General features: G+C 45.5%; 1 protein-coding gene across 1 annotated transcript in view; it reads left to right on the plus strand.

Annotated features, from left to right (window-relative positions):
• Positions 1 to 7889: 7889 nt before the first annotated feature.
• The window catches only part of Arhgef11 (Rho guanine nucleotide exchange factor 11), a 107015-nt gene continuing 93492 nt past the window's right edge, over positions 7890 to 21412 (plus strand). The window contains exon 1 of the mRNA XM_051157418.1: positions 7890 to 8630. Within this exon, the coding sequence (XP_051013375.1) occupies positions 8599 to 8630 (32 nt within the window). The 5' untranslated portion in view covers positions 7890 to 8598. The remainder of the gene's footprint in view (positions 8631 to 21412) is intronic.

A 21412-nucleotide genomic window follows, 5' to 3' on the forward strand; every position in this document is an offset into this window, starting at 1 on the left:
ACCCCTTAGGGGCCTCCCCTTCCCTGAGGAGAAGAAGAAGAGGAGGGAATGAGGATGAGGGACATATGAGAGCATGACTGGGAGGAGAGGAAGGAGGGCCAAGACCAGGCTACAAAGTGATTAAATAAATAAACCTTTTAAAAAGATGGCCCTGCTCAAAGGAGTTGTATGTACCTGATATCTCTTGGATTAGTGTTGGTGAAAGGATTTTTTTGTTTGTTTGTTTTTGTTTTTGTTTTTCGAGACAGGGTCTCTCTGTGTAGCCTTGGCTGTCCTGGACTCGCTTTGTAGACCAGGCCTTGAACTCACAGAGATCCACCTGCCTCTGCCTCCCGAGTGCTGGGATTAAAGGTGTGCGCCAACACCGCCTGGCTGATGAAAGAATTTTAAGGCTCAAGGAAATTACAATGCTAGAGTGGGTCAAACCTAAGCCTCCACAACAAGAAGACTTGTGTTTTTTCCTCTAAAGCCCAAAATGATAAGAAGGGCACCATTGCATTTGAAGAGTTTTGTCGCTTTTTTTCCTGTGCCTGATCTTAGTCTGGAGACGCTGTTGCTCAGTTGGGTGAATTAAATGCAAAGGGTTCAATAGGGCCTGGAAGTAACACTGGCCAGGTGGCAGTCCTGAAGTGCCAAAGGCAAGGTGGAGCGTTGTTAATCATGATGGGCATCAAAGGCAAATAACTGTCCATGATAGTCTCATTCATCATAATGTGGCGCACAGGCAAAGTGAGCTGTATAGCGACATGACTCGTACAGACCTTTGGTATGGCCAGTCAGTCATGGTGCTTCCAGGCATGAAATAGATAAGAAGCACACTGAAGTTTTGCTTGATCTGTATAAGCAGAAAAATTCTCAAGCAAATTAAGGAAAGCTTCATGGCAAAAGGGAATTTCAGCCTGTGAGCCAATTTCCAGATTTGAGCCAGTTTGCGGAATTGAACGAAGAGACAGCCAGATTCCCCTGAGGAAGGACCTTGATAAAATACCTGTTAGCTTTTCTCCAGTTCTTCCCCAGAAAGACCTACAGCCTTTTATAAGGATATCTGTAAACTGTGGGCATGGGGGGGCCTCAAAGCAGAGCAATGAACAGCTAAGCGATATAAAGCAAAGCAAAAGCCAAAAGCCAAGCCTCTGGTTTTAGACTCATATACATGTCCTCTCAGAGTCCATACCAGGATGTGTATCCGTTGGCAAAGACCATGCCCTCACATGAAATAGTTCCCCTTCTAGTGGAAAACATCACATGCCCTCTCACAAGTCTGTTTCCAGCAGACAAAACATCACACACCCTCACACAAGTCTGTTTCACAACCCACACTTGGGATCAAAACAAAAACATTTATATCCACTACACTCTACCTCAGTGAAAATCTTAGAGGAGTCCGGTGGTGTGTGGCACACAGAGATATATTCCATCTAAGGTAAAGAATAAATTATTCAGCTGGCCCCTCCCACCAACAAAAAGAAGCATAGTGTTTAGTGGACTTATCTGGATTCTGGAGGAAGTACATTTTTCACTTGGGTATGTTACTCAGGCAGAAATACCAAGTGACTTGGAAAGCTGCTAGCTTTGTGCGGAGTCTGGTATAGGAGAAAGGTCTTCAATAGGTCTGTGCTGCTGTGCGGGTGCTCTATCACCTGGACCATATGATCCAGCGGATCATATGACACTTGAGGTGTCAGTGGCAGGTTAGGGAGGCTGTTTGGAGCCCTTGACAGGGCCTTATAGGTGAATCACAGAAGGGGCCTTTAGTATTTTGGGGCAAGGCTCTACCATCATCTGTAGATGACTATTCTCTTTTTGAGAGACAGCTCTTGGCCTGCTATTAGGCCTTTGTGAAAACTGAATGTTTGACAATGGCCCACCAAGTTTACCATTAGAGCTGAGTTGCCCCATCACAAGATGGGTGTTATCTGACCCATCAAACCATAAAGTAGGATGTGCACAGTAGCAAATTATCAAATAGAAGTGGTACATATATATGATTGGGCCCAAACACGTCCCAAAGGCACAAGCAAGTTACATGAAAAAGTTGCCCAAATGCCTAGGGTTTCTACTCCAGTTACAATGCCCCATCTGTTGCCAAGCATGCACCTATATCCTCGTGTGGTGTTCTCTGTGATCAGTTGACTGAGGAAGAGAAGACTAGGGCCTGGTTTACTGATGGTTCTGTGTATTATGCAGGCACTCCCCAGAAGTGGATAGCCGCAGTAGTACAATCCTTTTCTGGGACAACCCTGAGAGATACAGGTGAAGGAAATTTTCACGGTGGGCAGAACTTTGGGCACATGGTTACACATTTTGTTTGGAAGGAGAAATAGGCAGATGTGTGATTGTTCACTGATTTATGGGCTGTAACCAATGGACTGGCTGGATGAGCAGGGACTTGGACAGGGCAGGACTGGAAAATTGGTGAGGAAAGACATCCGTATGCGGCTCTGTCTCTCCAAATGGATGAAGGATGTGAAGATCCTTGCGTCCCTTGTAAATGCTCATCAAAAGGTGAACTCCCCTTCAGCAGAGGGGGAGTTCAATAATCAAGTAGGTAAGTCAGGCATGGTGGCACACTCCTTTAATGCCAGCACTCGGGAGGCAGAGGCAGGCAGATTGATGTGAGTTCGAGGCCAGCCTGGTCTATGAAGTGAGTCTAGGACAGCCAAGGCTACACAGAGAGACCCTGTCTTGAAAAAACAAACAAACAATCAAACAACAACAAATATCAAGTAGATAGAATGACCTATTATGTGGACAGCCAGCCTCCTTCCTCAGCCATCACTGTCATTTCCCAATGAACCCATGAACAAAGTGGCCATGGTGGCAGAAATGAAGATTATGAACAGGCTCAACAACCTGGACTTCTCTGACCCAGGCTGACCTGGCTACAGCTGCTGCTGAGTGCCAGATCTGCTAATGGCAGAGACCAACACCGAGCCCCAAATACGGCATCATTCCCCAGGGTGACCAGCCAGCAGCCTGGTGGCAGGTTGACTACATTGGGCCACTTCCTCCAGGGAAAGGACACTGCTTTGTCCTTACAGGAATATGTACTTACCCTGGGTTATGGATTTGCCTTTCCTGTGTGTAACTCTTCTGTCAAAGCCATCATCCACAAACTTACAGAACGCTTTATCCATCATCATGGTACTCTTCACAGCATTGCTTCTGACCAAAGAACTCACTGCACAGCCAGAGAAGTGAGTGACACAGTGGCCCCAGGATCATGGGACCCGCTGGTCTTACCATGTTCCCCACCATTCTGAAGCAGCTGGCCTAACAGAAAGATGGAATGGCTTTTTGAAGACATAGTTACACCACCAATTAGGTGGCGGCAGCCTGGAGGGCTGGGACAGAGTTCTCCCGAAGGAGGTGTGTGCGTTGAATCAACATCCAATATATAACATGGTTTCTCCCATAGCCAGGATCCACACGTCCAGGAATCAAGGGATGGAAGAGGGAACAGTTCTACCCACTGTGACCCCTAGTGACCCACTAGGAGACATTCTGCTTCCTGTTCTCATGACTTTTTAAATTTCCACTGGCCTGGAAGTTTTGGTTCCAGAGCAGGGAATGCTCCTTCCAGGAACCACAACAGACACTATTGAATGGGAGCTCAGGGCTCCCACGTGCCACCCCGCCCCCCAACTTTGGGCTTCTGATACCATTGAGCTAACAGGCTAAGAAAGGAATAACAGTGTCAGGAAGGGTAATGGATCCAGAGTACCATGGGAAATAGGATTGAGTCTCCACAACAGAGGTAGGAAAGATTATACCTGGCGTGTGGGAGATCCTTTAGGGTCACTCTTGGTACTGCCATGTCTGACGATTAAAGCCAATTGGAAACTACACCAACATAATCCAGGCAGGATGACAAAGGGCACAGACCCTTCAGGAATGAAGCCCTGCTGAGGTGCAGAGGAAATACAGAATGGTTAGTGGAGGAAAGTAGAAAAAAATACCAGCTAAGTCCATGTGGACCAGTTGCAGAAACAAGGGTTATAATTGACATGAATATTTTTTTCATATTTTGTTAAGCACATGTTTGTACAGATATTTGTGTTTTCTTTTATCTTTTTCTTTTTTTGGTTTCTTGAGACAGAGTTTCCCTGTGTAGCCCTTGCTGTCCTAGACATGCTTTGTAGACCAGGCTGGCTTTAAACTCACAGCAATCCACCTGCCTCTGCCACCTGAGTGCTGGGATTAAAGGCATGCGCCACCACACCCGGCTCTTACATCTTTCTTTCTTTTTTTAGATTTATTTATTATGTATACAGATCTCATTATAGATGGTTGTGAGTCAACATGTGGTTGCTGGGATTTGAACTCATGGAAAAGCAGTCAGTGCTCCTAACCTCTGAGCCATCTCTCTAGCCCACTTTCATGTTTCTTTATCATGCAATGTAGCATCAATGAAAAGAGTACCAGTTGGCTATCATATTTAAGTTTGAGATACTAAGAGAATGTCCCTCAAGGGCAATGCCATCTATTCTAAAATATATAACGTGTTTGTGGTTGTACGAGGGATAGTTATATCACGCTGGGTGTAATTATGACCTGGTTTAAATATATAATGCATTTGTGATTATACATGGGATAGCTTTATCGTGTTAGATGTAATTATGGCCTGGTTATTGCTTTCATCTAGAAATTAAGCATGACTTAAGGAGATATGATTGTGTGTCACGTTGACAAGGAATGAACTTGTGATGGCTGTTCTTGGTTGTCAACTTGACCACATCTGGAATTAGCTAAAACCCAAGTGGCTGGGTTTATCTGTGAGGGATTTTTTTCCTTGATTAAATCATTTGAACTGGGAAGATATGCTTTTTATTTATTTATTTGTTTATTACATATACAGTGCTCTGCCTGCATATATGCCTATATGACAGAAGAGGGCATTAGATCACATTATAGATGATTGTGAGCCACCATGTGGTTGCTGGGAATTGAACTCAGGACCTCTGGAAGAGCAGCCAGTGCTCTTAACATCTGAGCCATCTCTCCAGCCCCCAGAAGACACACTTTTAATCTGGATCTTTTGAGGGGGATGGCCCACCTTTTATCTGTGCCACACCCTCTTCTGGCAGCCTATATAAAGGATGTGGAAGAAGGAAGCTTGCTCTCGTTGGTCAGTCCATTCCTCCACTGGCATTAGAAGCCACTTCTTCAGGATTCCGGCATATGGTGAAGACCAACTGAGACATCCAGCCTCATGCTACTGGATTCTTGTCTTGGACCTCCCGTTGGCAGACAGCTATTGTTGGACCACGGCCTGCAAGCTGTTCTAATAAATCACAGATATGACTGCTCAGAGATTGAGGCCAACTTAGTGAAAACACTATCTCAAAACAAACAAACAAAAAAGCATCTGGAGATAAGGCTCGGTTAGCAAAACAGGCCTCGCAAGCGCAAGAACCTGAGTCCAACCCTCTGGTATGGCAGACATTTCCTGAGAAGATGTAACCAGGTATCTACTCAGACTACAGTCACCACAGTCCAACTTGGTGAACCAATGAGTTTTACTAGGACTGCTTATAGGAATATGGGTAGAGACTTTCTTACAGGAACAGAAATGACTTAATGACAGCTGCAACACCAACGAACATTCCAGCAGGGGTGACAGCTCACCGACGCTGGGAACCTGGAGCACACTGCACACTTTCGTAACAGCAGCAGCACAGCAGGTTGTAACGTCCTTTCCAGGTGAGTAGTTCAGTTGTTCTGAGCCTCTTCCATGCTGCTTAGCTGGTCTTCAAGTCGGATTGTCTGAGGATGGCTCTTCATAGTTCTTACTGCTTAGAATGCCCAGAGAGGGAGGGGCCTAGTGAGTCTGTTGAGTTTCCGGGACTTCCTGAAGTTATTTTGAGCTGTTAACTTCCTGTCTTACGGAGCTTCTCTGCAGGATAGAATGTTTTACCTCTTCTTCAAACATCCTAAAAATACCCTATTTCACATTGCCCCTTTCATATCTTACGTCTTTTTTTTTTTTCTTTTCTTTTCTTTTGGTTGTCTTAAAAGAGTCTTCCTCCAAGAGGGAAGGTTTTAACTTGACCCGGAAACTGTTATACAACAAACCCCTAGAAGGAACATAAAAAAGGCTGAGCTTTGGTGGTACGGACTTGCAAATGTTGCTGCTGAGGAGGGTGAAAGGGTGGAGCTTACTCTTGTCTCCAAAAAAGGGGTGAGGTTATTTGGCACCTGAGGAAGAATGCCACCCACAGTTGTCCCCTTGGCTCCACAAGTAAGCACTCAGAAATTTCAGTAAGTTCCTGAAACAAACAGGATTCACAATGCCCCTCCCCAAGGTTATAGAAGCGCTATTAATTCCAGCTGGTCCAGGGTGGAGGTCAGTCGTCCCCACCATCCTCATCCATCAAGGGTGGCTTTTGGGTGGTGCAGCTGCCCCAGTAAATGCTCACTAGGATAGACTTGGGTAAAACTACTGGTGCCCTTTCTGATGTGAACAGACGTCTGTGTTTCCTCAGGAAGTCATATAACATCATACAAACACACACACACACACACACACACACACACACACACACACTCACTCACTCATTCAATCCATAGCAATGTCCATTCATCCACCTGTACTGGGGAAAAAATACGGAAATCTGATTTTAGCAGGTCTTAAATAGATGCTTAATCAGTTCCGTGTCCCTCTTGCTAACACAGGTGGCAAGCTCGAAACTTGAATGGGCTCAGGTAGGCCAAGACCGAGGCGAGCACAAGCAGAGTACTTGGAAATGCACCAGCGCCTGCACAGCTTACCCAGGCAAAAACACAATTCCTCAATTTCGATGCTCCTTTTCCCTTCAGTCTTGGGACCTTCTGACTACTGACAGTCAGTTGAAGAGAGTTAGAAACCGTGATTTCACGAAGGGGGTGTGTATCGTGAAAATAACAATGCCCTGGAAAGGCTTTTGCACTGAATTAAAGAGCAGCGCCATTCAAGATACCCAAGCTAATACAAGGGAGCCGTGGGGGCAGAGTCGGTGGCTGCTCAGAGGGTCGAGGGCACAGCTAAGGGGGCTTCGGGTGCCTTGAATGGGACGGGACACGTGAATGAAACGAAGCGGAGGAGGAAGGGGCAGCGCGGCCCGCAGACACTGCAGAAACAAAGATCGTGCCTCCGGGACAGGAGCACCGGGAACAGCTAGGCCGCAGCGCGCGGACCCGGGGCGCGCGGAGCCGCGAGAGGGAGGGCGGGCGGCGTTAAGGCGGAGCCAGCGGAGGGCCGGGGCGACCGGAGTCGGCGGGGAAGGGGCGGGGCGGGGCGGGGAAGGGGCGGGGCGGGCGGCAGCGGGCCGGGCCCGAGCAAGCGCGCGCGGGGGCGGGGCCGGAAGCGCAGCGGCCGCGACGCGGACGCCGGGAGCGGCCGAGCAGGGAGGCTGTGGCTGGCTGGCGGGCGGGCGGGCACGGAGGCCGAGGCCGCGGCCCGGGCTCTCCGCGCCGCTGTGGAGGGCGCCCCGGCCCTAACCGAGCCGCAACAATAGTGGGAGCGGGTCGCCCGGCGCGATCGGCTGGCCAGGGGAAGCGGGACCGCCGCTCCAGGGCGCTGCGGCGGGAGAGACTTTCGGAGCCTGGACGTGCAGGAGCACACAGCGCTGACTGAGGAAATTGTCTCAGAAAAAAGGCCGATCCGAGGCTGGGGCTGAGCACCGGGCTGGGCTAGGTGGAGGGACCTGCAGGTCGACAGGGAAAAGAACATTTAAGGTTTCGTGGGGTTTTTGGCCAATGCTCCCGCTTTGAAGGTAAAAAGCATTGCGCTTCAGGTGTTTTGTGATTTTTTTTTTTTTTTTTTTTTTTTTTGGTGTGTGTGTGTCTGCACAATTGGCTCATTTCAGAATTCAAAACCTTTAATGTAGAAGATCGTTTTTTGTTTTTCTGTTTTTTGTTTTGATCTTTAAGAAATCCACAAATTTTGCTTCCAGGGCTGCCCTGGACTTCGTGTTGTGTTCGTACTGCTGTATGGTTTTATTTATTTTAACTGTGCAAATCATCTGGACGATTTTTCTTTTCCTCCCAAGTGCCAATTGCGGATTTGTTCAGCCCTTTTTTTTTTTTTTTTTTTTTTTTTTTTTTTCTTCCCTGGAATAATTCTGCAGTTGGCATTTTAAGCATTTGGAAACCAGAGATTTTTCAACCTTTGGAGCTTAAGGCTTCCTTGTCAACACAAGGACAGCTGGGAAAACTGGATTGAAAGGATGGTTTTTATCTGTCTGCAGCGAAGACGGATATTTTGAAGTCACATTCTTTCTGTGGTTCGTTTTTTTAGTCTGTAGTGCTAACCTTGAAGAGATTTGTGGTTAACGTTTTGGTTTCTAAGAAGGTCATAGTTTTTCCTCTTTTTTTTTTTTTTTTTTTTTTTAAGACAAGGGGAGGGTAAAGGGTCAAGAAAGGAGGAGACCATGTTAACTGGTAGAACTAGAATGGCGCTGCAGTTACCAGGGTCCTGACAGCTGGAAGAAAAAGGATTTAGTCTTCAACTTGGGAGGCCTTCCTTTCACCTTCCTTAAAAATTGCAAGGGTCTCAGGCCTCATCAAGACACCCAAAGAAGCTACAAGATTCCAGAACTGTGGCAACACGGAGGAACCATGAGCATAAGATTACCCCATAGTATAGACAGGTATGTTTAAATAATTTGGGGTTTCTCCAACACTTACTAAAAAGACTGGGAGGGAGGTGGCCTGTTTTGACCCAGCGGGCTGTGGGATAGCTAAGGTAGGAGCTGCGGTCTATGGTTATGGTCAGTATATATGTTCCCCCTGTGTGTGTCTGTGTCCAAAACACACCCCCTAATTCTGTGTCATTTGTAACCGGTGACTCTGGAGAGGAGGGGTGAATGCCTTCAGCGGCTTTTGCTTTACAACCAGGTGTAAGGCGGACTCTGGGTCCCCAACTTGCCAGCCTCGGGATTCCAAGCTTGGACCAAGCCTAGTCGTGTGAACCCACAGGGGTGAATGGACACTAGCTTCAGATATTTGGGGAGGGCGGGAGGGGGGGAGCGGGGAGGATGATTGGCAGGGCTATGAGCCTCCCCTAGGCTGGTTTGTTATGGGATAGTGGGGTACAGTGGTAGGGTGGCTCCCATTTAAAATGAGGAAGCTGTGCTTGGCCTGAAAGTTGGGACAAAAATACCGTGCATCCACATAATCAGAATTCTCACCAGCGGCCGACAGAGCTCCAGAAGGTTTAGGCCACGGTGTTCCTCTTCAAGTTTAAGAGTTTAAGTTGAGACCTACCAACAGGCTGGGTGGTGCTCTGGGCTTAATTTGCTGTTCTTAGTAAGCTGGACTCTGAACAACAACAACAAAAATAACAACAGAAAAACAAAACAAAACAAAACAAAAAAACCCGGGCCTTCCCTCTGCTTGAAGCCGGAAGGAGTTGTTTTGGCTTGTAGGCCCCTGAAATCAGCTGGAAGCACATGATACCCCTTCCCCCATGGGCTGAATCTGCCCTGCTGCCGGGAGCACTGCAGTGTGACCTGTCGTCTCTCTTCCAAAGGATTGATACAACTGGAGTGGCTGTTCCAGTAGCCACTCCTTTCCCCTCCCCCTCTTCAATTCTCCTTTAAAAAAAAAAAAAAAAGTCCTCCAAGGGGCCGTGTTTTGTGTGGCTATCCCATACCTCCCAACTGAATGGATAGGTAGGTGGTTGGAAAATAACAGTCGAGTGAACAAGTAGTGTTTGCAGGGCAGGGAAGGCTGCCTGTAAGTCAGCAGTTGCTCTCTGCGTCAGCTCACCTTTGGCTATACATGCTCAGAGCAATTTCCTTTTGACCGTGGAATGCGGCCTAAGCATAATGCCTCCCAAACACAGTGTCCTAGAGTCCCGCTTAGATCTGTGGAGTAGTCTGCGTGCAGTGGGGAGGAGCAGGCCACCACAGAGGCCATGTGGCTACCTGGCATCTCCCTCTTCCCCTTTCCATTGTGGTCTGAGAAAGGATAACCGAGGCTGTCAGAGTGAGGAGGGGAAAGGTCTGCATGTCCACCCCTCTCTCAGTATAGCCAAATTAAGATTGAGATGGTGAGTGGTTTCTTATAATTCCGGGAACCAGGTATGGGAGGGTGTGGGGAGGTGGCAGTTTTGGGCTAATAACATGAGGTGTTCCTCTCGGAGCATGCATGACTGTGTAGATACAGACCTCTGGGCCCCAAGTGCTCTCACTACACCACATTAGACCATCTCTTGTTTGAACCTCGTGATGTTTTGGTGGGACAGAGAGAGAGACAAGCCAGAAGTCACTGCTCACGTTTTGCAGCTGAGGAGACGGAGTGGCTTCCTGGCTTGTCCAGTGCTGTTCCTGTGTTACCTGAGGAGTGTCAGATCTAGTCTCAAATCTGAGTCCTCTAATCCTGAATCCCTGGTCCTCTCCGTTGCCCCATCCTGGTTCGCAGAGGTTTACAGGCTCGCCACCTTGAGTGAGCAAGGCACCATTGTGCTGTCTCTGGCCATTGGGTGAGGCACTTGACAAGCGTTCCCCTGGACTTTGAACCTATAACCTCTGGAGTTGAAGCGACGTGCTCTTCTGTGGGAAGGCCTGTCTTGCCTTTACCCTGCTTCCGCCAGTCTGGGACCCACTCTGGATCCCCTTCTGGCTCTCTTTAGTTGGCTGTCCTGATCTGCCTTAGCTACAGAATACACTGTTGAATTTGTTGATGTCCTAGGCCCTGTACCTTATGAACGTAAATAATTCACAATCCTTTCTTTTTGTCACCCAGGCTAGCTTCCTGACTCGCTGTGTATCTGGGATTCACAATCTTCCAGCTTTCACTTCCCAAGTGATAATTTAGTCTTAGGCTGGAGGGATGGGCTAGAAGGAAATGTCCCAAACTGTAGTGTCAGGGATTCTGTTTTCTTTTAGTTCATCAGTTTATTGTATAAGATGATGCGAGTGCTTTAGAAAATTATTTATTTCTTACGGAGAGCTGGCAATCTAATTGGGAAGTAGACACGGTGGCACCTGATTATAAGCCCAGTACTTGGAAACTTGAAGCAGGAAGGATTAAAAGATTGAAGCCAGCCTGGGCTATGTAGTGAATTCAAGGCCAGCCTGAGTAACACCGTGTCTCAACAATACAGCAAAGGCCACGGAAGCGGCACTAGTGCAAGCTCTGAAAGCAGGGGCTGTGTTGGTTTGCTTGTTTCTTATCCTGTCTACTAAGTTGAGTGCCTGGTGTGTAGTCAGTGCCTTATAAACCCCCCAGCTGTGTGTTAGGATAAGTGAGCACACTAACAAGTGTCCATCCACTGCAGGCTGTTTCAACGACTTCATCGTGCAGTGCAGGGTAAACCAGAGAACGTTTCCTCCTTGTTACGTGTTTTCTAGAGGATAAAGGAACAGGATGAAGGGTCATATATTTAGAGATTGTGGCTTAAATAAAGAAATCTGGGTATGTGCTTGGCAGTCTTTTACATCAGTTTTGTCCTGGGTCCATTTTAGGCATGGAGTGATTTTAGATGATTTCTCTTTTAGCGAAAGATGAGATAAAATGTGGCTGCCCCTGCCTTTTGCGGGTTTGTTCATAACCTCTTTTTTGTCCCTTCTTCTTAATTTCAGTATCTTCTGGAAATGTGTTTGGTATTGCAAATAGAGATTTTGCCTGATTCCTCAGACTAAATGTTCTTGGGGCGGGGTAGGTTGGGAGTTTGCATCCACAGAACAGCTTTTCTCTGCACAAAGGTGCAGGCCATGTGAGGACCACACCAGAAAAGTATAGTTATGCCAAGAATGCTTGGTCTTCTCATGTCCTCCTGGAGAAAGCAAAAGTGCCATATATTGCCTTCTCTAGTTCATACGTTTATGATGGTATTGCCCTCACTGGGCTGTTGAAAGGCACAAATCAAATGAGATAAGATATTCCAAGTTGAGCCGGGCGGTGGTGGCGCACGCCTTTAATCCCAGCACTTGGGAGGCAGAGGCAGGCGGATCTCTGTGAGTTTGAGGCCAGCCTGGTCTACAAAGTGAGTCTAGGACAGCCAAGGCTACACAGAGAAACCCTGTCTCGAAAAACCAAAAAAAAAAAAAAGAAAGAAAGATATTCCAAGTTGTTTTAAGGTTTTTCGAGACAGGGTTACTCTGTGTAGCCTTGGCTGTCCTGGACTCGCTTTGTAGACCAGGCTGGCCTCGAACTCACAGCAATCTGCTTGCCTTTGCCTCCTGAGTGCTGGGATTAAAGGCGTGTGTCGCTATGCCCGGCCCAAGTTGCTTTTTAAATTGTGAAACTATATAAATTCTAGATGGTAATTTCGTGTATTTGACTTAGCTTTGTGCACTGCTTCGTGAATTAAATAATCTAAAACAAGTTAAAGCTGGTGTGGTGGAGCACAGTTTTAATCCCAGCACTTGGGAGGGAGAGGTTGTTGAAGTTATTTTTACAAAACAGTGTTTGTTTCTCTGAGCTTATTTCTTAACCCAGCTATCACACAAATAATTGAGATTCTTTTATAATACAAGGTTCCACAGCACAATCTGAGCAGTTTAAATCTGTTCTTAACCCTCGATGTTATTTTGTCTTACTCCCAGCAAACATCCCAGCAATACTTGCACTTCTGTAGCTTTCCTCGGCTCCAGCTCCTTCCTCCTGATCCTCCTTGGATCTCTCTACCTGGGGTTGAATCCCTTGGCTGAACCCCCTAGTTCGTCTCCTAACTCCTCCCGGCCCGGAAGGCAGGAAGTCCAGCCCTATTCCCTCCCCTGCTCAGCGATTGGCTGTAAGCTGCTTTATTGACATACCAGGGAACGATTGGGGAGCAGTGTTTATACAACATTGAGACAGAAATCAGCGTTTAAACTATCCAATGACCTTACTAGAGATAGGTTGGTCTCTGTGAGTTCAAACCCAACAATGTCAACAAATTAAGCCTGCGGCCAGCTAGGACTACATATTGAGACCCTGTCTCCAAACAACAGTAATGATGATTTTAAAAGTCAAGGAGTGTCAGAAAGTTCTCTTATTTTGAGAAATTTAAGAAGAATGAATAGGTTTTTGTTGTTGTTGTTGCAGCAGAAATGTACAAGGTAAGGAGAACAGAAAATAAGACCTGGTGGGGAGTATAGCTTAGTGGGTACCACATTTGCTAGAATGCTGGAAGAACTGGGCTCAGTCACCAGCACTACAATCCTATAATCTCAGCACTCCAGAGGCAGAGGCAGAAGAACAGAAACCCAAGATCCTTCTTGGCATCATAGGAGTTTTAGGCCAGCCTGAGCTACAGACCCTGTCTCAAAAAGAAAAATGCAATATTGATAGGTGGATGGGTGGCCCACCCTGTGACCTTAGCACTTGGGAAATTGAGGCAGGAGAATTGTTCCGTGCGTGCGTGCGTGCATGTATGTATGCATGTATGTGTATACATATACCTGGTTGTATGCACTCGTGTGTGAAGTCCAGAGGTTGACATGAGGAATCTTTCTCAATCACAGTCCATCTTATATTTTAAGACAAGCTCTGTCACTGAACCTGGAGCCTGCTGCTTTAGTCAGGTTAGCCTGGCTGACCAGGGAGCTCCTGGGATCCAAACTCAGGTCCTCGTGCGTGCAGGGCCAGCTCTTTACCTCCTTCTCCAGCCTCCTTCCTAGGAATGCTGATGAGTGGAAGAGACTGATACTCCGGCTAGTTAGATGCCATTCTGTGGGATGCAGTTAGAATTAGTTGTGGATTTTGCTTTTTCCCCCTTCATTTTTTTTTTTTTTTTTTTTTTTTTTTTTCAGGGCTGAAGGTAGAACTCAGAGCCTATTGCATGCTAGGCTCAACCACTGAGTCACACTAGAAACCCCAGAAGGATTTGGTTAATGATCCTAGGCCATTCCTTGTAGAAGGAGCTTTCAGAGGAAATGCAGACCCTCAACCTGTTACTGTCTCTGTTGAACTCTGGGACCAAAGAGCCCCAGATAATTAACTTAGCTTCTGTTTCCTTTAGAAGATTGGTTTCAGCACAGGGGAGGGGGAAAAAAATCTAGAGCAGGAAAGAGTAAGTATCCTGAAGTTCCAGGTCTGTCCTACAGCATACCCTAGTGCCCGTCCGGAGTATGAGATGGAGATGGCAGTGGATTTGGCGATTAATTAGCATTATGAGCCAGGAGCAAGCTAAGCTTAATTTTGATACTCAAAAATGTTTTGATAGAGCAATCTAATACTTCTTTTCTGGTCAAAGAACTGTCAGGCAGAGAAACTGCCCCGCAGTTTAGCATCATAAACAAAAATAATAATAAAATGGCATTCATCAGAAACTATAAACAAGTAGTAGAGACTATATAGGTAATCCTTAAGTGAACACACAGATTAGGGAGATCTGGGAGCTAATAGCTGCCATGGAACAGGGTTTGGAAACTGGAGTCTCGATAGTGTCCCTGACTGCTTTAAAGATACAGGACTTGTATGTGTTTGAAAGGAGATGTTAGCTCTGAAATTCTGTGAGATATGTTACTTTAATTTATACTAATTAAGTCTACTTCATATTATCATAGTGGTATTACTATTAAAAATAATTTTACAGCCGGGTGTGGTGGCGCATGCCTTTAATCCCAGCACTCAGGATCGCTGTGAGTTCGAGGCCAGCCTGCTCTACAAAGAGAGTCCAGGGCAGCCAAGGCTACACAGAGAAACCCTGTCTCAACCTCCCCAAATATATATTTTTTACTGGTTTATTATTTTAAAAACCTCACTAGATTTATCATGTGGCTTAGAAACTTGCCCTAGGGTGCTGTATGTCTTCTGGTTTTGTTTTTTTTTGTTTTTTTTTTTTCCTTTTATTATTCAGTGGATATCTATTTATTTCAGTTTCTAATTTAAAACTTTCATGTAATGTATTTTGATTACTTCCCCCTTTTTAACTTTTTAGTTTTTGTCATATATGGATGTTGTGTCTGCATGTATGTCTATGCTCCATGTGTGTACTGTTCCCTTGGAGGCCAGAAGAGGGCATTGTATCCTCTGGAACTGGAATGGCAGATGGTTGTGAGCCACCATGTGCGTGCTGGGAATGCAACTCTGGTCCCTGCAAATCATCAAGTGCTTCTAACCATTAGTCGTCTCTCCAGCCCCTTCTCTTTTTTCTTAATCTCTGTGTTGGGACAAGACCTCAGCTTAGACCTATAGGTGCCTTCCTGGCCACTCCCCTCCCCATTGGTCAAACAGGATGAAAAAAAAAATTACTCTCAAAAAAGTTTAAAGACTATCAGTCACTTTGGTGTTTGTAGGAAGAACACCAGCCTCTTGAGTTAACAGATATGGATGCTGGGGCCAGCTTTGTTCCCAACCGCATGGAAAATTCTTCCCTGCACTGGGTCTTCATTTCCTTAACTGCACCAGTGAGTCCGTTGGGCTAATCAGCCTTGAAGACTTGATCCTTAGAGCTGTTGTGCTCCTAGAGCCTCTGGAAACAATGCCATGCTTCCAGTGAGCCCTGTCTCCCTGAAAAGTCATGACGTTTAAAGGGAATAGAGCACCTGATGGGAAGGGAAACGGAAACACAGGGATGGAGGCGTGTGAAGAGGAACTGTGGCCCCTAGTAGGATTGGAGACAGTAGATTTAGATGATGTGTTACGGGTTAGAAAGATACCCAGGTTAGATGGATTTGAAGGGGGAAAATCACAAGAGTGAGGGAATGAGACTGTTAAAAAGAAGCAGGGGAGAGACTGAAAGGGTGGCTCAGTGGTTATGAGCACTTGTAGCAGAGGACTCTGGTTCAATTCCCAGTGCCCACATGGTGGCTGCCAATCATCCATAACTCCAGTTCCAAGGGATCTGACAGCCTCTTCTGACTTCTGTGGCCACAGACGTGCACACGGTGCCCAGACATGCTTGCAAATAAAACACTCATATTCATAAAATAAATAAATCTAAAGGAAAAAAAAAAAAAAAAAAAGGCAGGAGAGTAGTTAAAGTTTTGTAGGTGAAGGGAAGAGGAAGGCATTTGGGGCAAAGGGAACGTGAGCAGAGCTTCTGGAAATGGTATGCTTGAGGGTCTCTGGAGCAGAGGAGAGTATATTAATAATGTGTACAAGGTGGAGGATAGTTCAGGCTTTATGGGGGAGTCCATTGAGATTTAATTTAGAGTGATTTTTAAAACAATATTTAAGGTCAGTGTGAGATTTCAGTGGATTACTGTGCTTGTCATCAAGCCTGGCAATCTGAGTTCAATCTCTGGAACCCACATGGTGGAAGGAGCCAATTCCTGGTCTCTGGCCCCCACATACGTGCTACAGTAGCTATGTGTGCGTATATTCACAATTATATATAATACAAAAAATGGTGGGTAAAGAGCAAGTCCTGGTGTTGATGTGTAAATTAGAAGAGTTTAAATGTGAGAAGGCTAGCTAGAAGGTTTTAGCATCAGATGCCTAGTGACAGTGAAAATGGAGAAGAGGCTGGTGCAGACGGCATCTTGGAAGGAGAATCAGTGAGGTATGTCAGGGCTGAGTCTAATGTGATTTCTGACTGTGAGACTAGTCGGCTGGGAAAGGGACTGTGCTGTTGACAGAGTAAGAGCTTCATTGAAAGTCACTTGTCTCCCACTGGTACCCAGCAGGTCACTGAGTACAGACTTTAAACAAATTTATCTTGGTAAGACGCTTGGGTTAGGCCACTTTAACAAATAGTGTTTGAGTCCTTGCAGTCTTTTAGAGAGGTGGGCAAAGGACAGTTTGTTTAGGAGTAATCTCTTAGAAAATTGGGTCATGCTTTGAGAAGATTAGTGTGTGTTTAATGGATCCTGAGTAATCATTCACACTCTATTCCTAAATATCAGACCATATTCAAGGGGTGTAGAAAACATACGAGTAGACGGATACAGAAAGTAAAGGACGTTAAGGCAAAGGTGGCTGTGTGAGCCCCACTCAGCCACTAACTGGCCATGATCAGGATGGTTTTTGTAAAAAGCATTTTGTGAATTTTATAGCATAGTGGTAACTGATGTCAAAGAAATTAGTTTGCCAAGGACCCAGACTCTCCTAAATTTAATCTCACTTGTCACTGGCAGACCCATGGCTGGGTTACCCACATCCTCTGTTGCATCTCTATTGAGAACTGATAGTAATGGCTCTGAGATCATAGTGTACAAAACCAGAAGTGGTTGAAGATCAGGTAGCTAGTTGGCATGGTTTCTTGAGATCTCAGTCCAAGGCAGATTGAAGCAATTCAAGATTGCTTGAAACCTACTGCATTTTTCTAGGAGCTTGGAATTCATGGCTTCCTTCTTCATTTCAGCCTACAGCTTGCTAATTGTGGTTGTATTGTCACTTCCTACCACCAGGTAGAACACCCTGTTTTCTGAGCCTGTAACATTCATTTTAGTGCGGCGGGCGTGGTGGCGCACGCCTTTAATCCCAGCACTCGGGAGGCAGAGGCAGGTGGATTGCTGTGAGTTCAAGGCTAGCCTGGTGTACAAAGTGAGTCCAGGACAGCCAAGGCTACACAGAGAAACCCTTCTCAAAAAAACCAAAAAACCAAAAAAACCCATTCATTTTAGTGTCTCCTCCAACCCCATTAGTCTTTTACTTCTTTACTGATTAATTCCATCAAACTCCACCATATATTTGTATTATTCCTTCTTCACATACATATAGCAGTTTGATTCTGTTATTCTTTATTTGTGCAAAAGAATTAATATAAAAAATTCATTTTAAATAAACTTTAAAAAATTGCAAATAAATAAAAATATTACATACCAAAATTAGCCAGATTCAAAAATCTATAACTTAATGAACCTATATACAGTTAGAATTAGCATTCAAAACATAAGCTGTGAAGCTTCTTATTAAATTAATTATATTCTCATTAATAAGATATTTATTAAATTCTTGTTAAATGTATGTCCTTATCTACCATCAAAACCAAAAAAAAAAATCCTCCACAGAATTAGAACTAGAAAGAAACGATTTGACAGCTTGTGTCTATTACCTGCATTCCTCATCCCCTTCTGTTTAGCTTTTGTTTTCCTCATGTTAAACTGCACCCACAGGCACATTTGCTTACATACATATTGTCTAGATCCTTTATATGGGAGAGAATGTGTGATTTTTTTTTTCTTTTTACAATTATGTGACCTCATTTAATATTATACATTCTAAGTCCATCTATCTTTCTGAAGTTTTTAAGTTTCACTTTTCCTCAGAGCTAAGTAGTATTCATATATATGAATATATATGTATATGTATACCAAATTTCCATTATCCATTTACCTGTTGATGAACGACTAGGTTGATTCTAATTATTTGCTATAGTGAAGAAAGCAACAATAAAACAAAATCAGAATTTATATAAAAGTTCATGCATAGCCTGTAGCATGTAGAAGACTTTAATTTTTTTTCCTCAGTGGTGCTGTTCATTCTTCGCATGTTTGATGTTGGTTATCACATCTTGTTCTGTCAGTCAAGGTTCAAGAACAGTGTGTCTTTTCTGGGTGACCTTGTGACAGCAGGTGTTCTCTATACATAACAAATACTGTTTCTAGACTTGAGCTGTAGCTCACTTTTGACACTGATGATTTCCAGAAAATGGTTCTAAACCCTGCTGCCAGATGGGCTGGAGGGATGGCTCAGCAGTTACGAGCTCTGACTTCTCTTCCAGAGGAGCTGGGTTCAATTTCCAGCAACTAACAATGCCTTCAACTAGTTCCAGAGGACCTGGTGCCCTCTCCTGGCCTCTGCAGGCACCAGTCATGTATGTGGTGTATGCAAAATACCCATACACATAAACACGACTGAGCTCAAGAATTCTTGTTTATACTGGATATTCTATCTTGGGTACTTGGTAGTTATTGTAGGGACAGGCCAGCCTTGTGGAGTTGTTGCCTTTAGCTCATTATAGAGTTTTAGGGGTTTCTCCATCCGCAGCTTAGTTTCTAGGTTGCCTTTCCCCACAAGGGTCTGCATGCAGGGTCAATCCTTCTATTGTCCTGCCTACCCAAGGCTGGCTCCATTCATTACACTGAGCAGGGCCTGTAGGAGTTTCTCTCTAAGAGACCCCGCTGCAGAGAAAGGCCACTGTTGTTCTGGGAGGTGGTAACTGAAGAGAGTGCAGTGAGTCGCTGTGTGAATGGGACCTTGTATGAGGCAAGGACCGCAGACTCTCTTCAGAGCCCCAGAGACAAAGGAAAACCCCACTTAGGCTCCAGTCCCTTCACAGGAACAGGGTCTCAGGGTTAGGAGAATTCATTCAGACTGTTCTTCAGATAAGGTTGGTGTAACAAATCTTCATATACCGCAATGCCAAGCACGCGGATTCCAGATGACTAAGATGCCTATTGTGCTGTCAAGGAACTGATAGTTTTGTTGAGAGGAGACCAATCTGAGAGTACCTGAACCTACTCCTCGGATACCATTTGGAATATATGCTTTCTATTTAGGTTAACAGACTTCCTGGAGGGAAAAGACCTTCCGGTTGAGATACTAAATGATAGCCAGGAAGGAGGGAGGAAAAGAAAATCCAGATGAAGAGCATTTCCTCTGGAGGAGTAGCCTGCACTTAGCTGGATATCATGGCCTTGGTGAAAGTTGCTGGGCAGTGGTGAGGCCATGAGCCACCTTGTCATGGTCAGACTGAGAAGAGAGGGTAAGGAAGTGATGGTAGACAGCCAGACCAATTCTCCTGCAAGTTTAGGCAGAAGGGAAAATCTAATTCCTGCTTTCTGACAGTAGGACCTAGTGTCTATTTTCAAGATAGGACCATGTTCCCAGGCCAGAGGTTACCTTCCGTGTACACCAGAATCAGCTGGAAAGCCTGTTTAAACCAGGTCTGTTGGAACCAGGTTTCCTAATTGTATCCAGTCATCTGAGAATTTGCATTTTTAACAACTTCTCGGGTGACGCTGATACTGGCACTCCATGCTTTGAGAGTGCCACAGTGCTTAGTGACATCCGTGCTCTTAATTAGCTCTTCATTTTGTGGTTCCCTGAAGCAGGGTCTTGCTGTGTTAGCAGCCTCCAGTAGCTGAAGCTGGCCCCAAACTCACAGCGATCTCCTGTGTCCAGCTCTAGGGTGTGGCCACTACTGTTGCTGTCGCCTGCATTCTTATGGCAATGCTTTTTATTATTACTAGGCTGTCTATTCTAAAGCTGATGTGTTCCTGGCTCTGCTCTGCTGTGAATTTCTTCAGTGCATGGTAAACACTGTGTCCTTACATCTACTGTACGCCTACCACACAGTTAGAGCCCTGTAAGTCCTGCTTAAATGGGGTGAATTGAACCACGGTCACTAGAAAAAGCATCACTTTCATTTGTGAAACCTTCTTCAGCCTTTTTCCTAGGATTATTTGTAATTCTAAATTCTGCTTTAGCCATGCAGAAATATCAAAAGTAACTCTTACAGAAATATCAACGCTGACAGCACCTAAATCAAATATATCTAATTTCAGTTTGGGATTAGAGAATACATTCCCTGAAGTGATTCCCCAAACTGGGCTCAGGTCCTGGATTGTTGAATAAGAAGGATCTTTGGAATGTCACTGATTTCTCTTAACATGTTGGTACGAGTTCTTAGAATGCTCAGATTCCTCCTGAACGTGCTTCCTAGATGCTCCTTGATCTCCACCCTTGTAAGAGGCCACGTCCCAGCCAGGCTTCTCTGCTCAAGGCTTTGAGCTTCTGTTCTAGGGCCCTGGTCACGTCTCCTGATGTGGGGCCCACAGACCACACAAGGTTGCCAGGGTGCCCGGCCTTCATCTCTCATTTTGTCATGGCAAAACTTCATGACAGTGAGTTGTAGGTTCTCCAGACCAGTGGCTGAGTCTGAGATGGAGGTCTAGATTGGGGTAATGGCAGATATACATGGCCTTGCAATTCCTGGGTCAGGGCTCTTCTAACATTTGAGACCTCACAGTCATCTGATTAAGAAATTAGAAGCCAGAAATCCTGGTTGTCTTCACTCAGCCTAGCCTTAGGCTAATAGTTGCTTCCTTGCTTGTCTGGAGACACGTCCTTAAACCAGACCTGAACTTCAGGCCCAGCACATTGGTTAAGGAAGGAGCGGAAAGACATGGCATGTCTATGGAGCGTTGGGTAGTGTTCTAGACTCTGGGGATGTACTGCACATTGTGTTGGAAGCAAGAGAGTCAGCAAGCAAGGAGGAGTTACTGCTTATAATGCAAAGACCAGAGAAGGACAGTAACCACCAGGGAGAAAAGGATTCACAAGATGGAGGCTTTAAGACCGAGCACTGGTGTAGTGCTCTCAGGGCTCCTCTGTCTCCCCATCAGTGTGCTGTGGGCTATCTTGGGCACTGCAGTTTCCCAGTCCCATTTCATTTTATGTTTTATGTTTGTTTTTCTTGCTTATTATGGGAGGAGGAGCACATGCCATGGAACAAGACTGGAGGTCAGAGGACCACTAGTGGTAGTTCATTTTCTCTATCATCTGGGTCCTGGAGGTCAAACTCACGTCATCAGCTCTGTCAGCCCCACCC

Source organism: Acomys russatus, chromosome 15 (genome assembly GCF_903995435.1).
Source record: "Acomys russatus chromosome 15, mAcoRus1.1, whole genome shotgun sequence".
In the NCBI taxonomy this organism is placed as follows: domain Eukaryota; kingdom Metazoa; phylum Chordata; class Mammalia; order Rodentia; family Muridae; genus Acomys; species Acomys russatus.